The following is a 21,504-nucleotide window of genomic DNA, read 5'->3' as shown; positions in this document are numbered from 1 at the left end:
GCAATTAATTATACTATAATGCTACACATATGCATCTAAAAAATATAAAAGGAAATCTGGGAGGAAAAAAATCCATTAAGTAACTCACTAATCCTGTAACTCATGGCACCAGATGGTATCACACATACTTCTGATATGAGAGCATGGCTGTGTGCCCATCAGAAAGAACACAACTTTGACCAAAGCCAACAATTCACAAGGCTCCTTCCAGAGCCCGCCTGCTCCGTCACGCCCACATCACCACACACCACATCTAGAATGGAAAATACATTGATATTTTCCAACTGTGTCCTCTAAATTTTCAAAACAACTGAATTTCATGTGTATTTATCAATAACAATATACACTTAGTGGAAAGTATTTAAGTCAATGAATCGGTATTAAGTAATCCAGACTATAAACTATATGCAAGTCAAACCAATTCTCTACACTTACTCAAATTTGAAGTGATAAATTCCTTTAGAGATTATTTAAAATAATTTTTTCTATTTTATACCCAAAAGATCAAACACCACTGACTACCTGTAACAAAAGTTTATGTTCCAAAATCTTGAAAAGTCACACATAAACCTGCAACAACAAATGCCTTTAAAGTACTAGAAAAATTATTTTTAAAATAAGGGATTCTGAAAATTAGTAACTAAAACCATTCAAGAATAACACTGACCTAACAAGACAAACACTTTACTTTTGCAATTTTTATTAATGTATGATCAACTCCGAGGGTCTTACCTGCTAGCCTTTCAAAGGCAATGCACACCTTGGGGGGGAAGAGGAGGGGATGCCTTCACAACACTGGATGTGGGGAAATGAAAGACAAGAGGTCAAGGTGCCCAAGTGATCAGCCCACTAATGTGGAAACAACAAACAGCATTCAGGTGGTTACTGGCGCCCATGTAGGATAGGACACACTCTCCCTACGAAACGGGCCACTACACACCAATCCAGACCATCAGGAACCATCATTCTCACATAGGATGTCAGTGGGATTCCACTTAATCTCAACCAGTTAAAATTTTTAAAGAATGTATGCCAAGGTAACAGTCCATTTCAAACCCGTTTTAACAAAGTACCCATGCACTAGTATGTATGTATACATTCTCTATGTGTCACTTTAAACATCTTCGCTATTTAAAGTCAGACTGAAATTAGTAACTTTAGATATAGTGCTGCTAACTTTAATGTATTCTGGCCAAGAAAAGGTAGCTCAAAGGTAACTGTGAATGCGCTGGATAAAAACACGTCAGTGGTTGTTTGAGAAATAAGTTCTTATTACACAACCACCTGTCTATTTTCTTCAGAAAGCAGAACTCTTTAAGAAGGAAGGATTTTCAACAAAGTAGTACACCCAAGCTCTATGAGATGAGAAACAGTGACCCAAAGCCTCAAGTCACTGTGGTCAAAGCAGAGCACAGGTGAACTTTCAATTCAGAAATACACAGCTGCCAGAGTTAAGGTAAGTGGACAAAATTAATCCCAGTCAGTACTAAGAGCACTGGGGGCAGATACTATGAAGAAAACTAAAATGTATATTTGGATAATCTGTAATCTAAATTTTATAAAAAACTGCCAGAACTCGGACATCTCTTTTAATAATATTTCTAGTGAAATCAAGTTGAAAACATAATACCTGGGATTATTCCTAACAAGAAATTAAAGCCTATTAGGAAATCTGTACTCTGAAATACTCTGCAAATTCCAATTTGCAAGAAGTATACCATACGGGATAAATAATGAGAGGTGTGTATAGATGAACAGCTACAAGAATTCCAATTTTTGCAATCTCGGCAAGTTACTGTACACACACATCAATATAACAGAAATGGCACCGTTTCTGAAGACACATTCCACATTTTATTTACAATTTAAGACTAACTTTAATCTCCGAATCACATATCCATACACCTAATTCCTTTTTTATTTCATTTAAACGTAAATGCATGGTCTGTCCAACAAAGACTGTAAACAAATATTTACCACATCTGTTACATGGAACACACAGGAACAGCTTGTAACAGAAATTCATCCACCTCCCCCACAACATTTTTTATTATAAATACAGGTATCAAAACAATCCTGAACATATTTTTGATACTACTAGTAGTCAGCACCCATACCGCTTCAAAAATGAACACATTTTGTGACAATATTCATTGTACCTGCTACTTTAGACAATTTCAACTGAAGCTCTTTCTCTAAGCAAGATGATGGAGCACGCCACTCGAGTTTCCTTCTCGACTTTCTCGTCAGAAACACACCTGCCTGCACAGCCAGCCGACACTTCTTGCTGTGCTCTCACCTGCAAACCTGAGCTCCAGTGAGGACTCCAGGTGCGTGCTTAAGTGGTGGTGCCTTAACAAGAAAAGACTGCTGAATTTTCTTCCTGTTACCTGAAAACATAATGGGTGTACATATATTAAATATATTCTTACAAATGTCCAGGTCATGTTTACCAGCTGGAATTATCTTACTTTAATGTGTGGGTATTTTGCATTGTGATATTTAATCAAGACATTAACATGAGTAGAAGGTTGCTGATTTAAGACAAGTTTGAGATCCACTAAAATTAATTGTTGTATGTTTGTCCTTCTGGTGGCTGTGGAAGCTTCATATTTTCTTTGGACATCATTAGACGTCTTAGCTCTTGAAGTACAACTTTAATGCTATATGAATTTTGCCATTTTGCTAACACTGGTATGCTTCGTGCATCCACCTGAAAGGAGGGGAAAAGTACAGTTAACTACGAAGTTTAAAGTACTTGGGCACCAATTTACTAGATGTACTTTAATAAGAAGAGCTTTAAAAATCCACAGTCAGGCACTATTTTCACAAAAGCAAACATAAAACCACAGATCCACACAATACTTAGGGCCACAATCCAAGGCCTGGGCAGTTACTCACACCAGGGATCAGCAAATAGTGGTAACCCTGACTTCTGCTTTCAGATCCCACTCCAGCGTGCTCTTTGCACTGTGCTGGACTCGTCTTCCACTGGGGGAGACGGACAGGCTGGGGCTACAGCCTCTTCAAAGCCTTAGCCACAGGTACATGCTATCGCCTGGCCTATCTGGCAGCTCCCTGGAAACCTGCCCACTGAGGACCATCTATTCCCCGACCACCCCCTCTCTACCCTGGTACCTGTCAAAAATAACCAGTGTCCAATGTGTAACAGCAGAGACACAGACTACTATGTAGAAAATACACAGGTACCACAGATGTGTTGTACAGCACAGGGAAAGATAGCCATAATTTTGCAATAACTTTAAATGGAGTATAATTTATAAACTACTGAATCACTATACTGTACATCTGAAACAAATATAATATTGTAAATCAACTATACTTCAATAAAAAATACAATTTTTTTTAAATTAAAGAAAAAACTGTTTTAATAGTTCTACTGCCTGAAGCAGCAGCAAGAGGGCAAGCAGGAAGGGGACCAAAGACGCCACAGGAAACGCTGGGAGAGGAGATGTCCAGTGAGGCTACAAAGTCCCACATACACCTGAGGGTCCAGGAGACACACACGTGTGCAGTGCTGTGCACAGACTTCAAAGCCTGAGAAAGCTATAAACTCTCACCTATGGCTGACCCGGATCAACATACAGACATTTTGATTATGCACTATAACCAAGTAGAATTTATCCAGGAAGTGCAAGGTTGGCTCAACATACAAAGATCAATGTGACACACCACATTAACAGAAAAACCCACAACTATCTCCACAGACACACAACAGCTTCTGACAAAATCCAACACCTTTCATAATAAAAATACTCAACTAACTAGGATTATCAACCCAATAAACAGCTTCCACTTGCTTTTCTGTTGTTTTAATGTTCTCCTAACTATAAACTTATAGGTTGTGTAAAAATAAAATAACAACTTTAACTTACCATTCCACTGGAATTATTTATTCCATTCATATTAATTTTGGTTACAAATCTAACTGATGGAGGAGCTTCTGGGTATTTAGGTCCACATTCTACTTTCAAGCTATATATTCTGTTCTCATAATTTGTCTGGAAGGCAGAAATAATAACAACAATATTCAAGCGCTAATAAACTGGAAAAGCACAAGATAAATGTACTTAATATTGCCATGTGTGTGATCAAGAATTTACTTTTCAACAAATTTATTTTATCTATATGGTTAGCAAAAATACAGTTAGTGTGCAATTAAAACAAGAAAATAAAACATAAATGAAAGTGAAAAATTTAATACCTGATGATTCTTGTATAAATCTGGAAAAAAAGAAGCTGACCATCTATGGATCTCAGTCACCCCAACAGATCCATGGCTTTCTCTCTCATAGTAAGAGATCTCCCCAGTGAAGGTGGATCTCGAGTGTTAATAACCATGGTTTAAAATGTATACAACAATCTTGTTCATATATTAATAAATGTTTCAGTATTTTTAAAAAGTAAGCAGCTATATAAAACTCATCTAAGTTTAACAGCAAGCATATATTAACAGTATGCCCAGGACCCGGAGAGGCTTAAAAAGAACTAAAAAGGTCAAGGAGACACCTGTCTGTCGCTCTCCACTCACATGCATACCATCCTCTCTAGCACTTGCAGTAAAAGTACAATAATTAGGTAACCAACAAGGGCCCCACTGTACAGCACAGGGAACTATACTCAGTATTTTGTGATAATCTTTAAGGGAAAACAATCTGAAATAAAAATAGACACATAGGTAGATAAAACTGAATCACTCTGCTGTACACCTGAAACTAAGACAACACTGTAAATCAACTACAAGAAAAAGAAAACAAAAAAAGCCCCTGAAAAATCTCATACTCTTAAAAATACTCAAAGTACATGGAAACAATCAGAATTCTCATACTTTGCTAGGAGTAGGGAATGGTATAACTATTATGGAAAAAATATGGGATTTTTTTCCCATGCATTTCACTACACACATTCAACTCCCCTTCCCTAACTCCCCTGCTGCTACTGCTGCTAAGTCGCTTCAGTCGTGTCCGACTCTGTGCAACCCCATAGACGGCAGCCCACCAGGCTCTGCCATCCCTGGGATTCTCCAGGCAAGAACACTGGAGTGGGTTGCCATTTCCTTCTCCAATGCATGAAAGTGAAAAGTGAAAGTGAAGCCGCTCAGTCATGTCCGACTCTTAGCGACCCCATGGACTGCAGCCTACCAGGCTCCTCCATCCATGGGATTTTTCAGGCAAGAGTACTGGAGTGGGGTGCCCTTGCCTTCTCCGTGTAACTCCCCTACTATGCGGCAATTCCAACCCTAGGCATTTTTGATCCAAGAGAAATGGAAACAAACCTACGTTCACAAGATGACCTGTAATCACAGCAGCTTTATTTGCAATAACCAGAGAGAACCATGATCAGAGGAAGTGACAGGCACACTGCGGCATATCCCCACCATAATAAAAAGAAACAAACCACTATGCAGCGCATGAATGAAACAACGCAGGTGAACCTGAGGGGCACCAGTCAAAAGGAGCAGGCCTCTCGGTACACACACTACATGATTCCACTTGCATCAAGTTCTATGATGGGCAAAATACTCTAGGGCATAGAAGTAGTAACTGGGTCAGGTCTGGGGTCGAGGAAGGGCAAGGGACTCTCTAGGGTGACAGAAATGGTCTGTATCTCGACACAGGTGCAGGTAACAAGATACACCTTTCGGAAGTCATGGTAAGACCTATGCATTTAACTACATGCAAATTATAAAAGTTTTTAAGTTAAAAACAAACAAACTCTAAACGAACCTACAATGCTTAAAATTAAACATCCTAACTTTTGATACCCTGGATTAATTTCATCATCACTGGATTTTAAAATAACAGCCAATCCTTTCTGTTACCTAACAAAAGAGTAGAGAAGAGAGTAATAAGTAAAAGGAACTACTCTTTACGAACTATATGCTAGAGTCAGATACTCTCCTATTGCCTAATTATTAATTTAATTCTCAAAATTTCTAAAGTGATACGGTACTGCACTTACATAAAAGTAAACTTGGAAAAGTTACTAAATCTCTAATGCTAAAAATTTAACAAATGTGGAAAAACAAAACTGGATTTATTTAAATCCAAATAAATAACAGAATAATATAAAGCAACCAGGGATCTTAATAACATAAAAAAAACAAGAAACAACTAACCAAGCAACAGAATGTTAAGGCAGCAATTTTCACATTACCCTAAAGCTGGGACAGAACTGTTCTAAATCTGGTACCCTGCAAAGAAAAAACAACCAAGATGAGATGCCAGCTCCTGCAAGTTTAATTAAAAGGCAGCTGAACGAATGATGAGACCACAACCCCTCACCCAGCCCCCCAGCTCAGCGAGGGGGGCTGAAGCCTGGCTGGAGGACACAGTCCACTCAGGCTGCGTCCTCCTGCACCACAAGAAGGGGAAGGGGCTCCAAGTCGACCAACACAGAAAGCGGCAGGAGGCACACCTGTCTCTGAAACCCTGCCAGCTGGCCCACCCCCACGTTACCCTACAACAGCCAAGCCCCCAGTGGGCACAGCCGGACACAGGGGCTTCCTGTGGCTCAGTGACACCAGGGAACAGCCAGTGCGGGGCTCCTGCGGAAGACCTGAACCGGGAGAGCAGTATCTGCAAACGAGATTATGGGGCTAAGGGTCTTACTTCACACAAACTCCAATACTCTTCAAGTTCTCTCAGAGGAACAAATGGGAGAAAAATCAAATCTAAGTAATTTCAGGACTTCCTGGTGGCTCAGTGGTAAAGAATCTGCTTGCCAATGCAGAAGACGTGGGTTTGAGCCCTGATCCGGGAAGATCCCACATGCCGCGGAGCAACTAAGTTCGTGCGCCACAACTATTGAGCCTACATGCTGCAACCACTGACTCCTAGAGCCGTGCTCCACAACAAGAGAAGTCGCTGCAATGAGAAGCCCGAGCACCAGAGCTAGAACGGAGCCGCCACTCTCCACAACGAGAAAAGCCAATGCAGCTGTGAAGATCCAGCACAGCCAAAAATAAATAATTTAAGAAGAAAAAATCTAAGTAATTCTGAAAACATACTCTACTCAGTTCAAACTGTCCAATCTTCAAGTTATTCATTAAGTAAGAATGCTCAAAAGTTATAAGCACTTACTTTTACCAAACAGACCATGGTGATACTGTTCACAGGTAGTAAAACATCAAGGTTTTCATTAGAAATACTGAGTTATAAAACAACATTTTTAACCATCAGCATTTTATTTCCTTCCTTACATGTCTAATGGAAAAATCAGAGCAGTGGAGGAAGAGGGAACTTGTTAGTTTAGCAGAGTGCATGAATTCTACAAAGGAATACCAGAAAATGGTAAACAAACATTTGTCGCAAGTTATCAATGCTAATTACCTGGCCATTTTTCTTTTATAAAAATCAAAAAAATCTAAATTCTACCCAACAGCAAAACAGTTGAAAAAGTCCCATTACAGGTAGCAACCAGTACACAAAACCAAAGACTAAAAAGAAACTTCAAATTTGCGTTCTTTCTAACAAAGTCAAAGGTCATACAAAACGTATTTAAAAGACTTGCTGCAGGGCATGCCGCAAATGGGGCCTTTGAGTGAAGAATGCAAGGTACAAAAAAATTTCCCCATCTAAAAAAGATTTTGAGTAAAAATAAAAAGTCATGAACTTGAGAAAGACCCAAAAATAAAACAATAGGTCTGTGGCCAACAACACTAGGAAACATGCAAGAATCAGCCTTTCTGACATATTTTACAGGTGAAGACATCAAAGCCAGAACATTTCCAAGGCCAATCAACTGTCACTGGCCAACAGCAATGTGCACTCAACACAAACCAGTTTAGGAACCCTGTTGATACACACGGCCGGTTAGCAGCGTGTTACATACAGCACATTGTTTGCTCTTCCCAAATACCCCTCCGCTCCATGCCTCACCTTTTCTCCTCTCTATCTGGGATGCTCTCCATCCCCATCATTACCTTCTGAAATTCTACCAGCCAGTCCTTTAGGTATTCCAAAGGCAACTTCCTCCACTGTCCAGCCTTCCTCAATTATTCCAGCTAGAAGAGACATATTCTACAGTCCCACAGTGAACTCACTCTGCCACATTCGGTCTGTCGTCTGCATTCATGCCTTCTCCTCTACTGAATTGCAAACACTTTGACAGCAATGATCACACCAGTCTTCGCCCCCACTCCTCCAGAAAATCCAGCATCAACAAATGTACAAAAATAAGTAAAAAGTGAGGAACTCTTTCAGTTAAAGTTATCTTAACTATTTACTTTAATATTAATAACATAAAATAAAATTCATACTCAAAAGTTACAATAAATATTCATAGGAAATGTCATGTATGCACTGACCCGTGGTGGCCCAATGATCATGCCTGTCCACCTTGTGAGTGTCATGTCTTCATCATCTTCCAGGCCCCAGCTGACAGTACCGTCGCCCACTCCTTTCTGTCCTTCTTCAAGTTCTTCCAACAAACGAAAATTACGAGGAACTTTAACGCCTATACAAAAGGAAGCCAATGTAAGTAGCTCATAATTATAAGGGCTACACACAGTCAAATTCAGCTTTTCCCAAATTAACTGTTAAAAATTATTTACTAAAAAGGCAAAATTCTCTAAAAAGTCTTCTGCCCCAGGAAATGCTGAATCTAATAATAATGAGTCTTCAAAATGAAAAAGCTACAGACAGCATTGTTCCAAACATAACAGCAGCACAGAACATGTATCTCAACACCTAACCAGTTTTACAGTGACATAAATCAATCACAAGGGAATCATTACAAGTGATTGTTTTCCCATAATTGAGATTTCTGCCAAGAACAATGCATCAGGTAAACAGGCATGACCAGAAAGTGTCATAAAAGTGTCACTGCATTAGCACATACTCTCCAGTGATCTGTAAAAAAGAGAACTACATTCCATTTGTAAAAAGGCACTAAGAGGCACTACTTTTTAGAATGCTGACCCCACCCTGGGTCCTCAACCAGTGTGCTGGCTGCCCAATAACGAGTGCCCTGCCTCCCCTGTGAGCAGGTCCGACGCTGGAGAGCCAGTCTCCCGGTGGCTAATTTCCTATGACATGTCCGTCCCACCCTGGCCCAACCCAGCGACACTTTCACAGCCCTTCTCACATCTCCACTTCTGAACCCTTTAGACCTCATCACTCTATTTCTCAAATCTTAATAAAAAATCTTCCCCTCTGCCCAGAACCCCAGCCTTTCACAGTCCCCACCACCTCATTCTCACTGAACCCGGTTTTGCCACCATCACCACCCTGACCTCCAACCCCTGGAACCAGCAGGGCTGGTGATACAGCATGTGACTTGATCACAGCCTCTCTCAGGATCACTGGCCTGGCCTCTCCAGAGGATAGACCCTGTGGTCTTGCGAGCTCTCTACAGCACCCAGCCTGAAACACTTCCCAGCCCCACTGCGCAAGTTCTGAGAAAAACCAAGACCCTTCCGCTGGCTCTGGAGCACTGCCTCCCTCCTTCCCTTCCCACTCTAAAAAGCAAGCACACACATAATTGCGAGGCAGGAAAAAACGGTGACATCTCTTTTAAGGAGACTGTCATTCTGCATAACTTATCTCTCCTGCTGAAACTACAACACCTCTTTCAGGGTTTCCCTGGTGGCTCAGTGGTAGAGAATCCGCCTGCCAATGCAAGAGACACGGGTTCAATCCCAGTCCAGGAGGATCCCACATGCCGCAGAGCAACTAAAACAACTCTTTCAGTTACTAATTCATAGTAGTCCTTCCGGACAAATAATGAAAAGCCAATAAATATTGTAACTTAGAAATAGTAGCCATTTTATGTACTATGCTTCAGAAAAAGCACTTTAAAATTTTGGGCCACAGAAACATGGATATGACAGAAACCACAAAACAAGAATAAGCATTATTACAACTATAATAACTATTAATAACCATTTGCTTAGCGTACCCTCTACACTAAATAAACTATCCCATTGGATCCTAAAAGCACCCATTTTACAGTTGTGGAAAGTAGGAGTTTGAAAGAGTTAAGTGACCTACTCAAGGTCACACAGTTTTAAGTGGCAGCTGTTGCTGTTGTACTAAGTCATGTCAGCCCCAGTACTAAAGCCCACTTTCCAGACTGAAGTCACTCTCAAGCATTAGGCTCTCCAGGCAGCACCGTGGGCACAGACCAGGCCTCCGAAGGCCGCAGCCGCTCCCAGGGGAAGCCGCTCCCAAGGGGAACCGCCACGGTCTCTACTTCACAGAGCCACTGTAAGGTGATCGATCTCAAACAGGATAAACAATGACTCTCATCATTTTAGTGTTCATATTAAGAAAAATTACACAAAGCTTCCATTCACCTTGACTTACGTTTTGTGAGAATTCAAGCTCTCTGTAGTCCTGAAGAATGACCTAGAAGGGGTCCCTGAGCCGAGAGTTTCTATGCACTCACACTGTGCTCGCACCCTGGAACAACAGCCACTCTGTCAGAATCTCCACAATCTGTTGCTCCTGAGCTGCTCTTTAAAGGAATATGAAAGGAGCCTGATCACCCTCACCATCTATGAAACCACTCCCCAAGAAAAATTCTCAATTTATGTGTAATTTCCTTTCCTCCTTTTCAAAAACAATTCAGTCAGGAGAGCTTTATAAGCATCCAAAACTACAAAGTAAAAAAAGGAAAGATGTTTCTTTTTATGTAAGTGCCATAAAAGCAATAAACTGAGTGACTGCTAAACTTCTCACCATTTCTCAAAGCAGCATTTTGGGAAAATAGTTCTAAGATTACCAGCAATGCTAACATTTAAAGGGTTACAGCAGCTAAGGTTGTTCTGTTGGTTTTTTTTTTTTTTTTAAAGTATAAGACTCAAACAAATATCAGTAAGCTCTATTTTCAAACTGAGGCCTGGAGTACTCTGGCTTCATTTCACGCACCAATGTCTGTAAAGAGAACACACCACAAGGTGGGGCTGTGGGGCTGTGAATGCTGCAGCAGGTGCATAAGCTGCCCTCTGATCGCTGGCTGTCTCTCAGCCCTTTCCTGTTACTTCCACTTGCCTTTATCCTGTGTGTGTCTATGTGTGCCTGGTGATGGTACTATTCTTATTTAATAGTTTTAAATATTTTAAGCCCTTAGTCTGAGATCTTTATTAAAGGGAAAAACAAAACAGCCCATATACATGATATGAGTTTCAAAGATCAACCTCTTAGCCAGAACTCTCACTGCCTGGGAAAACAAGAACTAAACCCTAAAGACCATCCGCCGGACTGACAAATGTTAACTCTGGCAACGCCTGGTTTGACAAAGATATGGAGATGAAGGCTCTTCCACTGCTGAAGCTGGAATAAACTGGCACAACTACTTCAGGAGGAAACTGGTAACATTTACAGAAATGCTGGCACTGGGCTAGAGAAAGGCAGGAACACTCACGTACTGTGATTTCTAACCGTGAAAATTTAGAAACAACCCAGACATAACATAGCGTAACCCATGACACAATGCTACTGCAATTAAAATGAAAGAATCAGAGCTACAAGTATCAACTAATGCTGAAATTGTAAAACACATTGTTTAATGAGTGCACAGTTTCAGGTTTACGGCTGTACAACAAAGTGAGTGTGTAATATTGCTGAACTGTACAGAGGAAGTTAAGACAGTACACTGTCTCTTACATACACTTTACCAAAATCACAAAGAGAAATAAAAAAGCTATATATCAACAGATCTTTATACTGTTCTGAGTACATACACATATAGCAAGAGTATAAAAATACTTGTGGAACAGACTCCAAAATCAGAATACTGATCACCTCTGGGCAAAGAAGAAGCGGCCTAGTACTTGGAAGGGTGCAGGTAACGTCTTGTTTCTCCAAAAAACAAAACAACCTCAAGCAAGAAACATTTATTACCATTTGGGAGAGCTGGGGGTTGGGGTGTGGGGGGGTAACATGTATATTCATGCATTTTCTTGTGTTTTAAATCTTTTGTCTCAACAGAAAAGGAGAAACAGTATCCAAAAAAGGAGAGAGGGAACTGCAGGCAATGTTTGGGGACAGCAGTTGAGGATAAATGAGCAAAGAGCCAGAAACTGTCAGGAGGGACAGGTGTGCTTGCAAATTCAGACTTAACCTGTGGTGACAAGGACCCAGGGAGGGACTGAAGCCCAGACTTGAAGGACGGGGAGGTGGGGTACAGTATCAGCTGTGATGAAAGAGGAATCAGGGAAAAAACACCACACGCCTCCACTAAGGAAAATGTGGTACATTTTATTGTAGTTCTGTGATTTTGTCATCTGACAACCAAAACTAAACGTCAAGTACGAGCTAGGAACTGTGCTAGGCCAACGGGATCTGACACTGACGGCCCTGCCTTCATGGAGTGCACAGCACACCAGGGCAGCAGGACAAGGAAAACAAGGGGAGGAGCAGCGAGACGACTGCGGCGGCGGGCATGATCCATAAGGCAGTGGATCTGCTCTGCCACAAAAGCAGACAGCTGCGTACTTTGACATCAACTACGGAGCTAAAACTCACAGGTGATGACGTCCAACCTTTGCCCACTCCACCCCAGCTCAATGATCGAAGTGTGCAAGCCTCCTTCTGGAGGGAGTCCACTGGACTGGGCAGAAAGGAGAACTCCTGTCCCTGGTCTCTGCCCCCCACCTCTATCCTCGGGTTCAGAATCCCTGCAGAACCACAGTATTCCCAAAGCTCCTCCCAGGTTTAGGACCCTTGAATTTCATTTGAAGGAGTTTTAAAACAAGAGACATGACTCGAAGAAGTTAAAAAAACACAAATGCAAAGGGGGAAAAGTAATAAATATAAGGTGTAAAAATTTTAAAGAGTGAAAGTTGCTCAGTTGTGTCTGACTCTTTGCAACCCCATAGACTATACAGTTCATGTAATTCTCTAGGCAAGAATACTGGAGTGGGTAGCCTTTCCATTCTACAGGGGATCTTCCCAACCCAGGGATCAAACAAACCCAGGCCTCTTGCATTGCAGACAGATTTTTTTACCAGCTGAGCCATAAGGGAAGCCCAAGATTACTGGAGTGGTAGCCTATCCCTTCTCCAGTGGATCGTCCCGACCCAGGAAGTGAACTGCAGTCTCCTGCATTGCAGGCAGATTCCTTACCAACTGTGCTATAAGGGAAAAATTTTAAGTTGATTTTTAAACAACTAAAACCCTATGTCAATAACCAGTTCCACTTAAGTAGTAAATGGATAATATATTTCACAGGTGTGAAACACAAATGATAATTAACAAAATATGCAGATAAAAAATATTATTATTAAACACCAATCAAAAAATAAAATTAACACCATGGTAAACACAATGCTGACAAAACAGTGGAAAAACTCTATTTATCCACCTCAACACATCACTGAAAACTGAATACACCTTGCTGAAGAGGTAAACTGACAAACCATCACAAGAATTTTTAAATATTCATGTGCATTGACTTAAAATCCCACTGAGTGAAATTCGCCCCCAAGAGCAAAGCACGAGGAGGCAGGCAGCCTCCAGCATAGAGTCAGCTGCGAGCAGCGCTTCTCGGGCTGTAGGCTGGGCCCCTCCCAGCCCCCTGACTCTGAGCTGGCCTTGCCACTTGTTCTGGCAGAATGCGACACTGGTATGGTTCTGGGGCCAGCCTTGTTAGAGCCCTGATACCTTCTGTTTGGTCTCTCTGAAGCCAACCACCATTTAAGTTCTGACTCCCAGACACTACTGGGATGCAAGTAAGTCCAAACAAGACGCCTAGACTGACCACATGGACGAGAAACAAGGTCCTGGGCAAAAGGCCAAGCCCGTCGTCAGGCGAAGGGAGACAACCAGGCCCAGTTAGTCAACCCCCAAATCATAAGAATAAATCTCTGTCTGAAGCCATATATCCATTTAAGACATTAAAATTTGTCTTAGAATTGATGAACTAATGGCACCCCACTCCAGTACTCTTGCCTGGAAAGTCCCATGGATAGAGGAGCCTGGTGGGCTGCAGCCCATGGGGTCGCACAGAGTCGGACACGACTGAAGTGACTTAGCAGCAGTAGTAAATAAAAATAAATCTGAAAAAATTTCAACTCAACGGTGTACCTGTGAAGCATCTGAATTTACCTTCAATCACCAGGAAAACAGACCTCTGCATCACAGGGTTTGTGAAGTACCTGGAACCAAGGTGTGGAGGCTGCGCAACATACAGCAGACGGTGAATGACGCTACTGGTACAGGTTACAGCCAAAACCACTCTGCCCCCAGCCACTCCCCAAATTCTGGAACTCTTCTTATATCCCATGTGTGATATACTAACTCAGGGAAGGAAGAAAACACGCAGCTTTGTGTGTTTATTTAATGAATGCACCCGAACACAAAATATCCTTAGTACTGTTCATTTCAGAAAAGTACGCTCAAAACAAAGTTTATGAGTAGAACATTATAATACACTAAGGAGGAAAGCTAGATTTTCCTTGAATCATTTGTCTTCTCATCATTAAATCACTTACATAGAAACTGGACCGTAAGTAATGCCGAGACTACCAGAGGCGCTCAATAAACCTGGGGTGCGCTTCCGGCAGATGCTTACTGTCCACCTCTCTGTCTACACTTAAGGGCCTGTCCTGTAAGTGCTGCTGGTGGAGGACACAGACTCCTTTGCCTAGCATCCTGGCAGAGATGGCAAGCGAGGACGAGCACGGAAGCAGACGCATTCAAATGCAGTAAGCTGTCCCAAAAGATTTGCTCGAACACACTATTGGTATCTCCGTGCGACAGACAAGCCAGTGAGAACAGAGTGACTCAACGTTCTCCAGGAGAGCTGACAGCACCGTTTACTTCAGGGCTAAGGAGGAATGCCTCCCTCAGAAGAAACGGGGGTGGAGGGCGGTCAGGGCGCCTCTGGTCCCTCGCTAACAGGGACTTCTAAGGGGATCGAGGGCCGGCACACTCTCCCCTGACAGAGACCACTTCCAGGAGCACAACTGCTCGTCTGGGACTCCCAGGAGCTGCAGCTAGAAACAAAGGAGCGATCCTGCCAAGTCGTTGCCGGTAGGTAAACACTTCAGAAAATTAAAAACTTCTCAATAACTTACGTATATCCTCTCAGGAAACGACCACTTGTATCAATACTGGTTAGTCAACCATAACTGATAATTGAGGGAGCAGGCGACACTACCATGAGAAACAAACAGTAAACCAAGCTCTGCGCTGTTGGTCCTTTTCAACAGCATTCCAGTCACTAGGCGGAAAAAAATCTTTGCATGATTATATACTTACAAAGAATAAACTGCTTGGAGCATGCCTGTTACCTGGCTATATTTCTCTTTAATGTAACCTTAAACCTCACACCTGGCAAGGCAGGGTTTAGACTCCTGCCCTCTGTCAGATGGTAATCATGTACAGTAATCACAACCAGACCATCACTGAGAACTCACATATATCAACATTATGTTTTTAAAACAGAGTCAAACAATGAAGCACATATCAAATGCCAGACTTCCCATCTTATTAAAGTAGAAAAAAATAAATTGGACTTTATCAAAATTTACAACGCTGGGGTTTCAAAGGACACCATCAAGAAGGTAAAAGAAAATACAAACACATAGCTATGGAACCTGTATCCAGAGTATAGAAAGAACTTTTACTACTCAACAATAAAAAGACAGTTAACACAATTTTTTAAACATGGATAAGCCAGAAATAAGCCCACACTTGCATGAGCAATTAATCTACAACGGAGACAAGAATATACAAAGAAGCAAAGACAGTGACTTCAATAAATGGTGCTGGAGAACTGGACAGCAATATGGCCACGAATCATACTAGACTACTCCCTCATACCATCTACAGAAACACACTCAAAACTGATCAAAGACTTAAACCTAAGACCTCTGATGCCTTAAAACTCCTAGAAGACACAGGGAGCATGCTCTCTGACATCAGTTTTAGCAATAATTTTCTGGATCTGTCTACTCAGGCAAGGGGGAAAAAAAGCAAAAATAAACAAAATGAGACTACATCAACTAAAAGCTTCTGCAGAGCAAACAAAATTATCAACAAAAGAAAAAGGAAGTTTATGGAATGGAAGAAGACATTTGCAAACACTGAAATCTGACAAGCAGTTAATACCCCAAATATACAAAGAACTCATACAATTCAACATTAAAAACAAACAAACAAGAAAATTGGATTTTAAAAAGTGGGCAGAGGATTTAAATAGGACATTTTCCCAAAGACACATAGATGGCCAACAAGCACATGAAAAGATGATGCTCAACGTCACTAGTCATCTGGGAAATGCAAATGAAAACCACAATGAGACACCACCTCACAGCCATCAGAATGCCTGTCATCACAAAGACAACAAATAACAAGTTGGCAAGAATGTGGAGAAAAGGGAACCCTTGTGTACTGCTCATGGGAATGTAAATTGGTGCAGCCACCATGCAAAACAGTATAGAGCTTCCTCAAAAAATTAAAAATACAACTACCATACAATTTAACAATTCTACTCCTGGGTATTTAATGGACGAGAACAAAAACACTATTTTAAAAAGATACATACATCTTTATGTTTATTGCAGCATCATGTACAATAGCCAAGATGTGGAAGCAACCTAAGTTCCCATCAACACATGAATGACTGAATAAAATGTGGCAAGCATGCACACACACCACAACACTGCTGCTGCTGCTAAGCTGCTTCAGTTGTGTCCAACTCTTCGCAACCCCATGGACTGCAGCCTACCAGGCTCCTCCATCCATGGGATTTTCTAGGCAAGAGTACTGGAGTGGGCTGCCATTGCCTTCTCCAACACCACAACACTACTCAGCCATAAAAAAGAATGAAATCTTGCCACTGCAACATGGATGGACCTACATAGTATCATGCTACGTGAAATAAGCTTCTCCAAGCGAGGCTTCAACAGTATAATTAGAACCGGACATGGAACAACACACTGGTTCCAAATTGGGAAAGGAGTATGTTAAGGCTGTATGTTGTCACCCTGCTTATTTAACTTAAATGCAGAGTACATAATGCAAAATCCTGCGCTAGGTGAAGCACAAGCTGGATTCAAGATTGCCGGAAGAAATATCAATAACCTCAGATATGCAGATAATACCACCCTTATGGCAAAAAGCGAAGAAGAACTAAAGAGCCTCTTGATGAAAGTGAAAGAGGAGAGTGAAAAGCTGGCTTAAAGTTCAACATTCAGAAAATGAAGATCATGGTGTGTGGTCTCATCACTTCATGGCAAATAGATGGGGAAACATTGGAAAACACTGCAGATGGTGACTGCAGCCATGAAATTAAAAGACGCTTGCTCCTTGGAAGAAAAGCTATGACCAACTTAGACAGCATATTAAAAAGCAGAGACATTACGTTGCCAACAAAGGTCCGCCTGGTCAAAGCTATGGTTTTTCCAGTGGTCATGTATGGATGTGAGAGGTGGACTATAAAGAAAGCTGAGTGCCGAAGAACTGATGCTTCTGAACTGTGGTGTTGGAGAAGACTCTTGAGAGTCCCTTGGACTGCAAGGAGATCAAATCAGTCAATCCTATAGGAAATCAGTCCTGAATATTCATTGGAAGGACTGATGCTGAAGCTGAAGCTCCAATCTTTGGCCACGTGATGCGAAGAACTAACTCACTGGAAAAGACCCTGATCCTGGGAAAGATTGAAGGCAGGAGGAGAAGGGAACAACAGAAGATGAGATGGTTGGGTGGCATCACCAACTTGATGGACAGGAGTTTGAGCAAGCTCCAGGAGCTGGTGGATGGACAGGGAAGCCTGGTGTGCTGCAGTCCATGGGGTCGCAAAGAGTCAGACATGACTAGCAACTGAACTGACTGAAGTGAAATAAGCCACACAGACAAAAACAGATGCTGTATGATTTCATTTATATGCAGCAACCGAAAGCCTACAGAATACAGTGTGATACAGAAGCGGCACCAAAAAAGCTGAAATCAAGAAACTAGTTTGGCATCAACATCGAGCTAAATAATCTTGGGAAACTCACTTTATATCTATATATTCACTGTTCATCTATAAAATGAACTTAGCTAGAGCCTAGATGATTCATAATGTACTTTCCATGAGAACTATTATTCCAGTGTATGTAAGCACCTATAAAAAGCCCTAAGAATTTCTCCCCTTCTGTGGTCTGAAATTTTGCTGAGTTACAACTTAAACTGAAAATAACATCCACTTTAACACAAATCAGCGGAGCCCTTGTAAACAAGAACACACTCCCAAATCCAGTCTTGCAGTGCCATCTCACAGTATCTCAAACATCTTATAAATACACTGGCTCTTTTCTAACAGTCAATTACTTTTAAAACAAACTTTTAAATGCTGGGTTTCATTCCATTTATTCTATCAATTTTGAAGCTTTGTGTCAAAAAGCTCCCCAAATACTTGCTAAATGGATGTCTCCACATATGGGCAATCTCTGCTTTTCATGGTTTCCATATGCGCGACTTTCAGTTACCACGATTTAAATGCCAATCCCCCAACAAGAGGGTTTGGACTCCAGTCTCCAGGGCACGCACACTAGGAATAAGCGCACAGAGTACACATGGCTGCTACTCTTCTGTCCACAAGACCAACAAGAGAACTCGGACTCCATTCTCCAGGGCACACACATTGTGAGTAAACGCACAGAGTATACACGACTGCTACTCTCTGTCCACAAGTCACTATGTGAGTAACTGCCGAGCAATCCCGACCAGCGGCCACACGCCACATCTCTCAGTCTGCAGGTGGTGGTTCACCACATGGCTTACTCAATTCACAGACAACAAAGCCTGTAGTAGAGCTGCCTCCTTGCAATTAAATTTTTGAATCACACATACTAAATATACTAACAAATTTCTATTCTGTAGAGTCATGCCCTATGAAATTATCTTGATTCCCAGAGGTGACTGTCTCTTGGGAAAGGGAAACCTAGCCAGTGGAGTCTCCACCATGGCCCTACTTCCGCCCATGAGAAGCACTAGACAGTGTGAGACAGGAACCTGCAGAGAGAAGAGGAGTATGAAAGCCACTCTCAAGTCTCAAAGGAAGTAAGAATCTTCATTTCAAGACTATTCCAAATTCACAATTCCAGACTGAGTAAGACACCTGTATTCTGATCTGGACTCTATTGCTAACCAACTATGTAAAAGCTTATACTTCCTTAGGCCTCAGTCTTCTCAACTGCAAAACAAGAGAACCAAGTGGTATGGCAAAGTATTTTCCAGTTTAAAGGGCTCAGTCTAATTAGTACCAAGTCGCTTCAGTCATGTCTGACTCTGTGTGATCCTATGAATTGTAGCCTGCCAGGCTCCTCTGTCCATGGGATTCTCCAGGCAAGAATACCAGAATGGGTTGCCACGCCCTCCTTTAGGGATTCTTCCAGACCCAGGGATCGAACCTAAGTCTCTTATGTCTCCTGCATTGACAGGCAGAATCTCTACCACTAGCGCCCCCCTAGAAGTCCCAAGTCTAATTAAAATTCTTCCCAATTTTTCTTCTTAGTAACAGCAAGTGTAAAAGCATATGACTTAAATAATACATGTTAAAATAAAATGCTTTAAATAAGATATAAAAAAAATCTGTTGGGTGTTTTTTTCTTTCTGGCCAAACAGTTATTTTTACATTAATTTGGCTTAAATAAAAAACATGTACAGCACATCCATCTAGCTCATCTATTTTAAATTTCAAGCTTTATCATATTTATTTCACAAACAGGTACTGTTTCCCTCCCTTGCTACCAAGAAGCAAGCAATACCAAAGTATAACTAAGCGAAAACGTAATTTAATAATAGTTATTTACAAAACATAGCCTAAAACTGCTTCTGCACTCCTCTCTCTCCATGCTGGATAATACTGTCAAGCTTACAAAACACAGAAGAGGAATAAATATGATATTGATCAAGGCAATTTTCAGCAACAATGTCAAAACAAGTTTCAGGGTCTAAGAAAACATCCATTAACAGTCTAACAGTTATTCTTCCAAATTATGCTAAGATTTCAAAACTCATAGAACATAAAATCAGTGTAAATGTAAGAACTAGAATGCTGAAATATAAACTATAAAACTCAAGCTTCAGATGTACAACAAAATACGGTAATAATCTCTCCGCAACTTCTTTATAACTCATATCAACTTCCAAAAATGACTTAAATGTTGTTACCAAGAAGTATCTGCCATTAATATAACCTAATCATTGGTTTTTTTCAAAATATTTCCACACTTTTTCATATGTAAAATGGTACAGGGGAAAAAACTGTGTTTAAAAAATGAAATCTACAAAATGAAAACTATCAAGTTAAAATATACCATTTTATTACTAATTTTTCAAGAACCTAAAGATAGGATGCACAAGTCTTAAAAAAGACATGGCCCCATTCATGAGCACACTCGATTTCAAATAGCAAGGACAACAGCAGTCTCAACACTAAAACATCACTTTTTAAATCACCTATGCTTTACCTCTTAGGTCTGACCCTAAGCGTGAAATAGTTCCGCAATGCTAAAATCATTAAACAGCTTATCCTGACACCTGCACGGAACAGAGACACAAAAGACGCAATTTTTCATTAAAAGGTAGCTAGAAAGGTACTACCTCGAAAGTACCAATCGCAACATACAATGAAGTATTCCACTTAACGAAAATTCGTGCAATGATGGCAAGAAATACAAAACCACACTGTTCTCTAGTCAGGTTTCAATAACGATCAGAAAAACGAAAGACCACACGTACTAAGGTTTTACGTTAATACAGCTTTCAACATTTTTAAACAGTCAAATTTCTAAAACCTCAGTGTTAACATCTAATTTCAAAATCTGTGCTTACAGGAAACCAAAATTGTATTCAATAGGAGAGAAGAGTTGAAAAGCTAATCTAAGAAGTCGTTTTTTCTTCAATGAGCGTTCACCTCGCTCGTTGCTTTTACTTGGCACCGCAGTTATCCACTCAAGGGAGACAGACAACACGCCTTCAGTCAGGTAAGAATGGGCCCTCCGCCCACGTTAGGGCGAACCGGAGGATCCGACTCGCTCCATCCACGACCCCCACACGAGCCATCGCGCGCCGAGGTGGACAGCAGGCCGCCCCAGACTCCTCTCCTCGCTCCCGCATCACCCGCGGGACTCCGCCAGCCGGATCCTGCACCGCCTGCCGGACCCCCAGCGAGCCCGGCCCAGCCCAGCCCCCCGGCGCGCAGCCGACGCGGGGCACGACCGCCGCCCCGACGGTCGCCAGGACCCTCCCTGCTCCGCCTGCGCTACGCAGGAAGTCTGGCCATCGAGGGGCCGTACTGTGGCTTCTCTCACACAGCCAGGCCGGTCGCCAGATGCAAGATGAGACGCCGCGCGGGTCGGGGTGGAAAAGCAGGCAGCCGGGCAAGGAACCGACCTGTGGAGACCGCCATCTTCTCCTGCAGCCCGACGCACCGCTCAGACGCACGCGACGTCCGCGCCACTTCCGGGAGCGCCACCACCCGCCCTGCGGCTTCCGGCTCCAGGCTCCCTCTCCTCTGTTTCCGGTGCGTCTCTGCGGACCCGCC

The 21,504-nt window shown here is 41.9% G+C and overlaps 1 protein-coding gene across 1 annotated transcript; it reads right to left on the bottom strand.

Annotated features, from left to right (window-relative positions):
* Nucleotides 1–1,888: 1,888 nt before the first annotated feature.
* Nucleotides 1,889–21,406, bottom strand: UBE2V2 (ubiquitin conjugating enzyme E2 V2). The gene is made up of 4 exons (XM_052651790.1): nucleotides 21,354–21,406; nucleotides 8,330–8,478; nucleotides 3,897–4,022; nucleotides 1,889–2,713 (listed from the first exon to the last, which is right to left on the bottom strand). The coding sequence occupies exons 1-4, from the start codon at nucleotides 21,367–21,369 to the stop codon at nucleotides 2,567–2,569; spliced, it is 438 nt and encodes a 145-aa protein (XP_052507750.1). The 5' UTR covers nucleotides 21,370–21,406; the 3' UTR covers nucleotides 1,889–2,566.
* Between the last annotated feature and the right edge of the window lie 98 nt (nucleotides 21,407–21,504).

This window comes from Budorcas taxicolor, chromosome 14 (genome assembly GCF_023091745.1).
Source record: "Budorcas taxicolor isolate Tak-1 chromosome 14, Takin1.1, whole genome shotgun sequence".
Taxonomy (NCBI): Eukaryota; Metazoa; Chordata; class Mammalia; order Artiodactyla; family Bovidae; genus Budorcas; species Budorcas taxicolor.
Note: the sequence above shows the minus strand (reverse complement) of the source record. Positions and strands in the feature narration are given on the sequence as shown.